At 38.6% G+C, this 13,143-nt stretch overlaps 1 protein-coding gene across 1 annotated transcript; it reads right to left on the bottom strand.

The window, feature by feature from the left end:
* Positions 1 to 7,637: 7,637 nt before the first annotated feature.
* LOC114536058 (WD repeat-containing protein 34-like) lies at positions 7,638 to 12,844 on the bottom strand. Its single transcript, XM_028557419.1, has 16 exons — positions 12,684 to 12,844; positions 12,159 to 12,243; positions 11,775 to 11,834; positions 11,612 to 11,693; positions 11,443 to 11,522; positions 11,150 to 11,242; positions 10,902 to 10,976; positions 10,758 to 10,824; positions 10,277 to 10,371; positions 10,148 to 10,192; positions 9,781 to 9,934; positions 9,505 to 9,612; positions 9,096 to 9,247; positions 8,603 to 8,728; positions 8,442 to 8,524; positions 7,638 to 8,031 (listed from the first exon to the last, which is right to left on the bottom strand). Exons 1-16 carry the CDS (start codon positions 12,740 to 12,742, stop codon positions 7,902 to 7,904), a joined length of 1,494 nt encoding a protein of 497 aa, XP_028413220.1. The 5' UTR covers positions 12,743 to 12,844; the 3' UTR covers positions 7,638 to 7,901.
* Positions 12,845 to 13,143: the final 299 nt, after the last annotated feature.

Genomic DNA, 13,143 nt, shown 5'->3' with positions numbered 1-13,143 from the left:
AGCCGTGGGAATAAGTGGCTTTTCATTAATGCCCAGACTCACAGCATTCAGAAAGCATTGGGCAAAAGCCAAAAGGGCTTTGAAAATCTGCCGAAATGGGGCTTGCTTTGAAGTGAGACAAACTGATTGTTCGCATCTATCTTACGAACCCACGCGCTAATGTGGGTTTCATGTACGAAATCGATTGTTGCACAGTTAATAAAGTCGATCTCACCGCGATCAAAGCGTGATGCTTATGCTCGACTTGCATTTCAAACAAAATTCCAGCAATGAGCTACATACGAGTCTAGAAATTCGCTATCCATAGAGAATAAAACGCACAAGATTCGACCCTTAAACTTGGCAAAATGAATAAGCCAACAAAGGTTTTCTGGAATAGATATATCAAGAAGCGGAGTCGGAGAGGGTTCATACACCGGTTGTGATAATAGGGAACTATAGTAATGACTAGGAGTACATTCCCCATTACCTCGTGTTGTTTGCTGACGCCATCGTGGAAAATTCGAGTAGTCGTCGGGCTTTTATCGAGTTTGTTGATAAATTTGAAGCGGAAAGCGACTTACGAGCTTCGTCAGATGGCGTGAACAAACAGCGCTGAGTTTGGTTCGAAAATGAAGAGTTTCGTAGTCGTTTTCATCGCTCAACTTCCTAAAAGCATGCACAAAGCTCGCTCTTCTTTACCCCAGCGGCCGCAACGCCGCCATTTTCGGCACGGCCTACGCGCAGCAAATCTCTTTTGAATGCGCTACAATTGAAAGAAACTAATTTCGCTCGATCGTTGTTTAGAAAACACTTTAATTTGTATTGTTTGACAGTGTTTAGAAGGCCATTGTGAGAACGCTACGCGGCATGTACACAATCTCATTACGCGCTGCACGGCGTAACATCAGAGGTCTCTAACCTATAGCTCATTAAAGCGATACATTAGCAGAGAATAGCTAAGAGAACATGGCCGGCGCTGTATTTATACGGAGCCTAATTTGCAGCCACAAACGCGTATAGTTAAGAAGCAATTCACATGTGGTGTATTAAGCCAGGATCAATGGGTATTTGTATGACCTATGCGCGATAATGATCAAGAAAGCCATTGATAAGGTTTGCAATAGGATTGTGGCGAATGCAAACGATGGATACAGTGTATACCTTGATACTTTGTCTCGCTTATCGCATGTCAGTTGAATAATTATTAATTTCATCTGATAAATATTTTGATTATATGAATTTAGTTGTATGGAACCATATATAGTCATTGAAATGTGAACTATAATATTTTCCAGTAAACATCATCTCTTATTGATCAATTGTGACTAAAGTATAAACTAGTTATATTTTCCATGGATAGATCTATCCGTTCCAGACAGTTTGTTCTAAGAGGTCCGGTAAGGATCATCTCTTATTGATCCAGTGTTACTACAGTAGGAAACCTAAACTAAACTAACTTTATTGATACTGGATATCTCTATCAATTCTAAACTGTTCTTCCTAGAGGTCCAGTAAGGATCACCACTTATTGATCCAGTGCTACTACTGGAGGAAACCTAAACTAACTAACTTTATTGATACTGGATATCTCTATCAATTCTAAACTGTTCTTCCTAGAGGTCCAGTAAGGATCACCACTTATTGATCCAGTGTTACTACTGGAGGAAACCTAAACTACACTAACTTTATTTATACTGGATAGCTCTATCAGTTCTAAACTGTTCTTCCTAGAGATCCAGTAAGGATCATCTCTTATTGATCCAGTGTTACTACTGGAGGAAACCTAAACTACACTAACTTTATTTATACTGGATAGCTCTATCAGTTCTAAACTGTTCTTCCTAGAGGTCAGATAAAACTGGAGGAAATAACTAACTAACTTTATTTATACTAGTCAGTCCTGTTACTACAGAAGGAAACCTAAACTAAAATCCTATATTTTTAAAAAAAGGGTCATCACACTATCACAAGGACGAACTACCTAATACGGTGTTTGGCAGTGTGACAACACGCCTTCTATATGAAGTTATGACGAACTGAAAATCACCAGGAACATGCACCTCAGGATGCTTGTCCGTAAAAAAAGCCTTTCAGCCCAAAAATCATAGCCATATGAAGATCGCATTATGACTCAAGGTTATAAATGAATGAAATCAGTCGTGTTTTTTTATGAGGAGTCATTTGACTTTGGCGACATCATCAAAAGGTTACATATATAGTAGACTGAAAATCCCCCCGTAAGTTTGGTGATCAAAAATTGGCTGGAGCTACTCCGCTCTGTAACTATGTACAGGACATGGCATTACATGACATGGACCGGGTCTTTCGTATACATCTGTACAGGATTAAAAGGTTAAACAAGGGTTCGACTGCTACACAAACAGTATCTATTTATAAGAGTGCAATATACGTATTTCTATAATATGCATGACGTTTCCTGCAAATATAACCATAGTTTATACTCGATGTAAAGGTGGTTGATGTGTTAGAATGTTCGTCAGTTCGTTCAGTCAACGAAGAAGAATTTGGGTTTAGAGAGCGAAGACAACTGCACGATCCGGACAGTTTCACATCGGCGAAAAAGCTTTTTTGGCGACAATTATAGCTATATTAACATCTATAGGTAGAAATTCGGTTTAGGCAGACACATAGGCCATAGGATTTGCATTTGGTGACGCGGAGTGGATAGATCTATTAGTGAATAAGAGAGATCTCTGAAAGGAAATTTAAGCAGTTTAACGGGAGAAATAGTTCAAAATGTTACTCGTATTCATAAATATGGACGGAATTTCCTATAGCCGAAACTGATTAGTTTATAACGAGGGCGCTAAGAGTTGTCACTGTATCAAGAACGCAGATATAGATCAATCTATTTTCATCGCCATCTCAAGATAACCTGATAAAAACTGAAGAGATTTAAAATTGCGTGTGTTGACCTCTAGGTATGAATGTGAAATCTAATTTCGCGTTAATGATAACGATGTTTCATGCGAATCACGAATTAAGGCGTTGGTTGTGTGAAATTTCGCATACGCTCACAGCAATTTCGGGGCGGTATTATTAACAGGTCGGAGCGAACAAGCGCGATTATTTAGCGGACAGACTTTGACAATGCTTGCTATTGAAATTCGGCTGCTACTAATTGCCGTCCCGTTGTTTAGCATAAGAATGGAGCGTGCTTTAAAACCCGTGCATCGCTCGCTGGCTTTCGCTCGCAAAAAACTCGCGTGGAAAACGGAAGGTGGACGAGGGAAGATGGTGTTGAATTCGAAGAGGCATCTGGCCGCCGAAGGGCTTTGTGTACTCCCTGAGAGGACGAGGCGAACGATTAGGAAATATGTTCGCAGCTTGACGCTAGAATAATACATCGGGGGCAGCAACTCAAAGCTGTGTTCAAAGAGGAACGACAAGTGATTATGAAATTTATTTTTAATTTGTTTTTTATCGGCATCAAACAGCGCCTCATTAACGAAATTATACAACACTTTATCTTCTCCGAGTAACCGAGACCGCTTCGGCGATGCTCGGAGTACCTCGAAAGCTTTCAAAAGCGGCCAAGCTCTGTCGCAAAGCCATACACGGTTCACAAGCGCCGAGGCTTGAGAGCATCTCGAGTTTTTATTACTTTTTCGAGCAGGCTTAAGACATATTAGCTGGTCATTTATTTCGCTTCCCAGGTGTTGCTTCATCAAAGGTCTTCGCGCCATACCGCTAAGCAAACATAACACGCTGGAACAAAACGATAGGCCTTAATCATCGTAATATGCGAAAGATCGCCTATTTGAGAAGGAGGTAAATTGGTGTATATGTTAAGGCCGCGTTTTGAGTGGGGAATTTGCATGTCTATATAAGACCTAAGACCTCGACGAGACCGCATTTCACCAGGAGTGTTTGCAAACATCGCTCCAGGTAGTCTAGTTCCGGAGTATAGATCTGTTACACTTGAGTATATAGAATATGGCTGGGGATAAAGGGATGATCTCATGGAAAGTTCTGAGATAATTATCGCACATATAGATATAAAGTTATCCGGTATAAATAAAATTAGTTTAGTTTTGGTTTCCTCCTGGATCATGCAATATACGAAATGATCGTTACTGGATCTCTAGGAAGAGCAGTTTAGAACTGATAGAGTTATTCAGTATAAATAAAGTTAGTTTAGTTCAGGTTTCCTCCTGTAGTAACACTGGATCAATAAGAGATGATCCTTACTGAACCTATAGGAAGAACAGTTTAGAACTGATAGAGCTATCCAGTATAAATAAAGTTAGTTTAGTTTAGGCCTCCTCCTGTAGTAACAATGTATCAATAAGAGATTATCCTTACTGGATCTCTAGGAAGAAGAGTTTAGAATTGATAGAACTATCCAGTAGAAATAAAGTTAGTTTAGATAAGGTCGACTTATAGAAGTCACTTGTCGGATGTTAAACAGTTTCTACACATACTAATTCCTACATTGTGCATTATTGATCACTTCTAAACACCTTAAACGCCTTTGTTTTTAAAATTTGAAACTGAACAAAATTTGTATAATGTTTCTTTCCCAACGCTAACAACTTGACTTTAACACCTCCTATGATTATATTATTCTTGTGCTTCAAAGCCAGTCCACAATTCATGAACGTTCAAACATATCGTCCATTCAAATTTAATTTTTGCGATAATGATAATCATATTCCTATTATATCGGTCATAATAATTTCACCTGTTCAATATGTGTCGTTCGTGTATGTATGCATATATACATATATAGGTTAAGAACAGCGCCAACTAATTGCTTTAACAAGTGTCGAGTTATTGAAAAATTTTCAATAAATGACCATGACTCATCAGTCTCATAACGCTTTATTATTCCCACTGACTCGAGCGTGGAAGATATAAAGAAATTATGTACGTATATGTTTGAGCCATTTTGCTCGTAGATTCGGTGAAAAAAACACGGCCATAAATTATCACTATAGGTTTAAATAGCAATTTCATATATGTGTGTGAATTTATAAATAGATTTATATTTGCTTATAAACTACATGGAAATGACTTCAACAGCCTTTTAAGGGCTTAATGGCTTGAGAAGAAAACTTTTTTTCAAAATCTTCTAGCTCTATAAAGTGTTGATGTTTTGGGTTGAAAATTTCTAGCGTTATGTTCGAAGCTGAAAAAAAGCATTTATTTTAAATGATTGTGCAGCCTTTCAAATTTAATTTCACGCAAAAACATTAATCAAAATATCGCAAATTGGATGAACGGCACAGTTAAATTTAAATTCACTCACTCGTTAGTAATTTTTTGCTCAAATGAAATGGGATTCGCAAGGTTACATATTATAAAACAATTATACCCTAGCCGATATGAGGATTTTCGTATATATTTGATGAAAACTCGCGCCGTATTATAGACCTGGGGTCGGTCGTATAAAACTGTTTAACTACGTTTTGCATAGTTGTAAATCCTATAGTTAACACAGAAATTTAACGACTTTGATTGGCCAATTCTGTTCTTAACTACAGGGGCCGGTTGTATCAAGCCCGTTTAGCTTAAACGGTGGTTAAGTTCAAAATAGAAAGCAAGTCTATCGTTTTATTCAACAAACAACTGAATGTTTTCAACCTTAATACAAAGATGTTTACAACTACATATTCGGTGCATAATATTCAAGTTCACTCATTCAAGAAAGATGTAAGAGTGTTATTTAATTTTGACTTATCCACCGTTTAAGCTAAACACGGGCTTGATACAACCGGCCCCTGTTCCATACTGTCAGAGTAACTATATCTGTGATCACAGTTGGTATTTTCAAGAAAGAAAATCTTAAGTTTTAAATAATTTGCTGAAAATATCCTAGGGAACTATATGGCCTATGACGCTGATTGGTATAAATATTCATAACTTAAAATTTTGTGATAAAAAATCCAAATTCGATCACAGAAACTTTGACAGTCAGTCAAAACTGAAATGAACTGAAACGAAGATTTTAGCTTATTAACATTAGGTTCGGCACATGAAAAGTTTGACGTGTCTGAAACTGGCCTTCGACATTGTCAAAGTGGATGTGATCACAGTTGGAGACTTGCTTTGGTAAAAAAAAATTATAACTAACTTTATGCCAACCTCATGCAGGGTAATATAACCCCACGTTGGTTATTGTTCTAGTTGCCTCGATCATTTTTAGCGAATCCTTTAAAAAAACGTGGAAATATTTTACCTTCTGATCACAGATTCTAACTTAAGCTATGCTTACAATACAATCTAAAGCCCGTGCTAGACTTGGCCTAGAGCTTATTTTTGACCCTAACTTTATAGCAGCGCTTTGTCAATTACTTCCGAACATGTCTGATAAGTGACAATTGTTTCCCATCAGGCAAGGCCTTGACGAAGGGCGTTGTTACATCGCGAAGATCTTCTTCAGAGCAAGATCTAGATATGAGCTGGTCTCAAGTATGAAACACAACTTTACACAATGTAAAAGTTGGCCTCCAATAAAAAAATCATGATCCCGGGGAACGAATCGGACAGGAGATTTTCCTTTGTCTGTGTGTGTTAGACCAGAACTAATTGGCTTAAACAATTAACGAAACTTTTTCGCCGGACTCTGTCTGAAGAAAGATATGGACACCGGGTTCAAAATCGGTCGTTGCAATACCGGTGAAAGTTCTGAAATATGATACTGAAATACTACAGCGTAGGCAAGGTCACCAAAAAGCCGTCGAAACTCGGCTCGTAAATCGCTCTCCCCCATGCGGAGAAGAAGTTAAAAATGACTGCTAACCGGTAGCGATGATCGTCGACCATTGTTGTTAATGCGTTCGGCACATGACAGGGTCGTGTTTCATGTGACACGAGGATGACTTTTTGACGTTAATTGGATAATGCTCGCCATACCATACCATACCCGGTTGGTTTCACAGCTCAAACGGCAGCGAGAGCAGCGAGATTCACTAAGATGCGAGTTCGAATCTCGCTAGAGATCTTTGCGGTCTCAGGATGAAACGAACTCGACTCTATAAGAGCTGTTTACATTATCCCGCTTAACTGAGATTAATCACGAAGCGTGAAATAACTTTGAGGTATTGAAACGAGTATACAACATGACCCTGGCGGTGATGTGGTCATCTCGACAACAGCATGTCTTAACATATTTCTCATAATGACTAATTTCAATACCTCAAGGTCACCTTAAGGTCCGTTTATACTTGCGATTTTTGCGCCGATTTTCTTCTTTTGATAGATGTGAATGAGTAATTAGTTACGAATGCTCTGATGTATAAGAGCTCTTATTTGAACATCAGTAACTAATACACTCGTTCACATCTATCAAAAGAAGAAAATCGCACATAAAATCGCGGCAGAAATTGCAAGTGTAAACGGGCCTTTACGCTTCGTTGAATCTCGGGTGATCGGGCTCACGTGCGAAAGCATGCAGCATTGATTGTGCGTGTTCACGATATTGGTGGCGTTCTCGCGTCGATTGTCATAAAAAGTGTCGGCTTCTGGCGAACACGTGTACGAAACAAATCTCTCCCACGAGCGTGCGTGGGCCGAGGCATGGACCAAAACTCGAAAACATCACAGAGTTAATTACCCTCGGAAAAAAAAGAACAAAGTTTGACCGAAACTTTTTTAACCATTTACCAGCCGGAGATTAGGTCCACACGTGGTTTGACGTAAAACTTTTTTATAAACACTTGAATGGTTAATTACTTTGCAAATAAATAAATCTTCGTACTGTTCGAGATAAATATATTTTTAACGCTTTCTCTCGGACACAATAAAGGTCAAATAAACTTGCCCCCGTTCACGCAGTCAGCGGTGTTCGCGGGTACTCGACAGAGTTCCCCCACCCCACGAGGTGAAAAATTTGTTTCCCAACGATGCGCGATCTCGATAATACAACTGAATGGTTACCTGGATCATCGTCATACTCAGTCGACATGAAGTACCGCCAAGCTTTCCAGGATGTCTTGCTCACGTGATTTGAGCGTGACCAGATCGTCGTTTAGTTTCCAGACTTTCACTTCTCCTCGGCTATTGCCAGAAGCCAGTAAATGCTTCCTGTGGCGGGAAAATGCTCGTATTAGGCTCCGTTTTTACACGGTACCGGAATCACTCGTCACAACATCGTTGTTTGCCGAACGTTATGAAAAGATGGTTAGTAGTAAATTCCTATCAATTAGATATATTTGGTATATTTATTCAGGTTTCAGATATTAAAAATGTTCACTGCCTCATATTGACAAAATTTGACATGTTCGATAGCAATCTGGTACCGTGTAAACGGAGTATTAAAAAAAATCAAACAATTCAACCATGCTTCTGTTTGAGACCAAAATCTCGAGAAAATTTCTGGAAATCAATGGGTCCTTAATCCAAATGCCAACTTAACACCCGATCCCTAAGATGAGTAAGATCCTGACCCCAAATCCGGGAGAGCAATTTGACTAGCCACCAAAAAAACACTTTACCTCGAGGGGTTGAATTCCGCAGTGTAAACAGAACTTCCTTTAGAGCAACCCTCCAAAGTCATCACAGGACTAATCCTGTTTGCCTAAGATGCAAGGTGCAAATATATAGTTGTTGTAGGCCTGACGGAATACGGTTTTTCTTCGGAGCATTTTCGGCTTACCTTAAGATCGTATAGCAAAACTTTGCCATTTCCACAAGCGATTGCAAAGACAGCAGGTCTTGTGTAAGACCAGCGTACTGAATAAAGATATCCACATGATGGCTCGATAGTCAGAGAGGGCATTAGCTGAGGAAAGAAACAGATTCTTGTGTCAGTTATGATTTAGTTTCTGATCTACAGTGTTACTACTAGGAGGAAACCTAAACTAAACTAACTTTATTTATACTGGATAGCTGTATCAGTTCGAAACTGTTCTTCCTAGAGGTCCAGTAAGGATCATCTCTTATTGATCCAGTGTTACTACAGAAGGAAACCTGAACTAAACTAACTTTATTTATACTGGATAGCTCTATCAGTTCTAAACTGTTCTTTCTAGAGGTCCAGTAAGGATCATCTCTTATTGATCCAGTGTTACTACAGGAGAGATTTATTATTTTGACAATACATTATCAAGGTTTCGTTTAAGACAACTTGTATTGTATTCTGTCCTTACCTGAAGCATGTTATAAAGTCTGATGGTATCAGCACCGGCTGCCAGGAAAAGATTTCTATGATGTGGCGAGCAACATAGAGAATGGATTGGGCTGAGGTAGGGATGAAAGGCGAACGTCACAGGCGAGTGAACAGGAACTGACTGTATATCTTCTGTTGAAAGAAATTCATGAGAATGATTAGGAAGACAAGGAAAGTGAGAGGCGCTCAAGGGATTGTGTGGGATAAATACATCGACAATGCGATTCAGTTGTATATATTGGGGAGGTCACGTTGGTGATAGATGAAGGGATAAAGAGGTCATAAGGGGATATTTGGTGGAAGGCATTACATTTGGAAAGTTGCTGGGTGGTCAAAGGGGGACAAAGGGGGACAAGGGGGGACGTTTCTAGTTCTACTATCGAGCCTACCTGAGGTCGCCGCTGTGGTTGCATTAGAGGAGCATTTAAAGACACCACCACCTTCAGAACCTGCTATGAATGTTGTCTTGTCTTCGTGAGAGAATGATAAACAGGTGACTACAACGAAAATTTCAACGTGGATTTAGTAATGGATTTAGTAGTCTATAAGGACGTTAATCCGCTTATCCAGGGATTACAGAACTTCCTCGCACTCTGAGGACATAACTCCGCCTTATACGCTATACATGTCATCATCTCTGTACTTTGTTTACTCAAAGTTCCTACCTCCAACCATACTGCCACCGCTGGCTTTACTAACTCTGAGACTGCGGGGAATACTGTCGGTTTGGATGACAAAACCGCTGAGTAACTTGAGATTCTTGCTGCTCTGACTTAGTCTCCAAACCAAGATTTTACCATCGCCACCAGCACTTATGATCTAAGAAAGTTGATCTTTTTATTATTTATTTATACTGGATAGCTCTATCAGTTCCAAACTGTTCTTCCTAGAGGTCCATTAAGGATCATCTCTTATTGATCCGGTGTTACTACAGGAGGAAACCTAAACTAAACTAACTTTATTTATACTGGATAGCTCTATCAGTTCTAAACTGTTCTTGTTTGAGTACTGTGCTAATGGGAAAATTATTACCTTATTCTTTTTATCCTTTGATGCCGGATCATTAAACCACATCACCTGGTATAGGGGATAAAGCAATATACGCAACTATATTACAGAGATATTCATCCTCATTCTTCTGCCGTTAATCTCATGGCGTACCTGTGAAATCGGGTCCTTGTGAGCATTTTCTCCAACACCAGAGGAGGCGATCAAAGGGTCGTCTTCCTTGCCGATGTCATAAACATACACAGCACCTAGAGTGAAATGAAACACAAGAGATGCAGCTTAGATAAACACGAGACAATCCTTGCTGTATTCATCGATGTTCCAAAACATCGGATCTTTGAGTGTCCAAAATACATTCATATCTTGGTGATAGGGGTCGGTTGTACCCGTGCAGTTCATTCGATAGTAGTTTCTTGAATTTCTGTAAATTGCCCTTAGTTTGGAAGAACTTAAAGTGAACCTCAGCATTCAGTAGAGATTACATCTTCTCGCTATTGACTCTTGGCTCTACTTTAATTCCTTTTCAAGCTATTTTGCGAGAAGTTGAAAAAATCGCTATCCAGTGGAGAGCGCTACCCAACCTTCGTACAATTCATCCCCGAAATGAGATAAGTAAGGAATTTACGGGATTTACCGTTAAAAGTCCCGACAACAATAAGAGATGGAGTGACAGGATGGAATGCAATACTCATAACACAATTCTACAAGGAAAACACAAGAGAAATCGTTGAACAGAACTTCGAAAATAAGTTAAGGTTTGAAATGCTGCAAACCGTACAGGGATATCGATGGCTAAGTCGGCTTTGTTTGCATTCAATGATCTTCTGTCGAGGTTCCAGGTGCATAGAAAAGACTATGGAATAGAAAGATATTTTTGAGTTTTGTTAATGCTGCAAATTTGCTGAATTAACGCAAATCAGGAAGCTAAAATGCGAGTTCAAATCATTTATGAGACAACAAATTTGTTGACCCAATCACTGGAAAAAACTACCGGTATATTATAATCTTAGGTAAAGGTATATATACCTTGTGTGTGCACCAGTCTTGATGGTCATATCGACCGTAGGACACAGCTAAAACAGCTCCAGTTGGGTTCCAGGACAGACATGTAACTTCAAGCTAAACGACAGGGAGTGAATATTGATGTACCTCCAGAGCAAAATTCTGGTGGGTGACAAAGGGGGGATATATTTTGGTACCAGTACTTATAAAAATAATGTATGCAATATAGACCAGTACCCAAGAGTGGTACTCATGCTGATCATGGCTAAGAGGTAATCAGCAAGATATAAACCAGGAATTCCTTAATTATTACTCACTTTTTCTTCCAAAGCAGCTTGTGTCAAGGTGTGAAGACATTGCACAGTGTTTGACGATTCCTCCCAGTCAACATCATAACCTGTTTTAAAGTTTTAATTTACTCATCAGAATGAAACTTAAAGTCGTGTGACTATAATAATTTTGACTGAACTGCAGGTTACTACATACCATCAAATGCATGGCTTCGTGAGTTTCCCTCTAGCTCAGCCATGACAGCAGGATATATTCTGAGAAGAAATTCCAGGAGCTCCTTTAAAAACAAAACAACATTAATTGAACTTTGGAATTACATTACAAATATGGTGAAAGCTTCATTTCATTCTGAATGTACCGGAGAGTCTTCCTGTTGAATCGTCATGGCCACTTTTTCATCTTCCTTCTCAGTTTGAACCTTGAGTTATATAACTTTATTAATCATTTTCACATAAATTTGTCTAATTTACTCTTTAAAATGTACTTTTTACAGCCATATAATTGCATATCATGCAACCTTCTTTGTATATTTAAAATTTGTACTTTAAAATTACTTGTCAGTTAGAGAGTCTATTTTAAAATTATTGCCAGTTAGAGAAACACTTGTTTTAAAATTGTTAACAGAACTATCAAGCAGATCCTCTCAAGCAGATTTCCATCATGAACTTACTCCATCCTCAGTACTGCAAGTTTATATAGATCGAGATAATTAGGTTAATAAATATAATAGACTTCCACTAACCATAGCATCAGTTTGGCTCAAAGCCTGTGTTTCAACTTCATTTGTGAGAATCTCACTGGTTTGACATGCACCATCCTGAACAGACCTGAGTGATTTGGAAATATAACAGATCTTTAAATTGTGTTTTTCACCTAACGGGCTACTAACAGACAGTCTGAGGCACATTGAAAGACAGGCTCATTGGAAAGGGAATGGAATGAGTGGTACATTTCATATGAAGATGTAATAATTTTGTTTAAAAGTAATAACAGTAGAAGACGGTAGCTTAAATTAATTACAGAAGAGGATTTTTTTGAGAGATCGTGATGGTCACTTGCATCAGTTGCATGGCGAGTCAGGCGAGGCATTTCATAATTTTTCGTACAGGCAAAATTTGAACATACCACAAAAACACACACACACAAACGGATACTCTAAGAACACCCTTCTGTGAACACACTGCAGCATTCAACTTGATGTAAATTGTAGTGTCAAAGCAAGGGCATATTTCAACAAACTTCAACAGTATAAAAAACACGTTTTTACCGTTTCGTTTTCCAAGAAGAGTCGAACGACACGGCTTCTTGTTCTTCGTCCTGAAACATTGCTGCTTCAATTTCATAAACTTCCCATTCTTTGCGAAAATTGTACAAAAGTATTGTAGAAAATGTGTTTTTTAAATGTCTCTTTGGAAACCAAAACAATAAGAAAACAATATGGCGGCGGAGCTCGAGCCCGCAATAAGTATGATTTTGAAAACATACTCTTTTACTTATCAGGAAAAAAGATTGCACAGTTTTTTCGCATTTTCTTTTACATTTCTACGCTGCTCTGAGGGGATTTTATTCACTACCTCAAAAGCATGCAATTTTAAAATATATTTGAATTATCAAGAATCTTTCAATTTTAATTCCTCGTTTAATACGTCATGTTACCCGAATAAATAAAATAGAGAAAACACAGAAATAGGTACGCCTTGCGTTTTTCAGAAATAGCAATAAACAAT

Source organism: Dendronephthya gigantea, unplaced genomic scaffold (assembly GCF_004324835.1).
Source record: "Dendronephthya gigantea isolate DGI-Jeju-01 unplaced genomic scaffold, DenGig_1.0 000002F, whole genome shotgun sequence".
Lineage (NCBI taxonomy): Eukaryota > Metazoa > Cnidaria > Anthozoa > Malacalcyonacea > Nephtheidae > Dendronephthya > Dendronephthya gigantea.
Note: the sequence above shows the minus strand (reverse complement) of the source record. Positions and strands in the feature narration are given on the sequence as shown.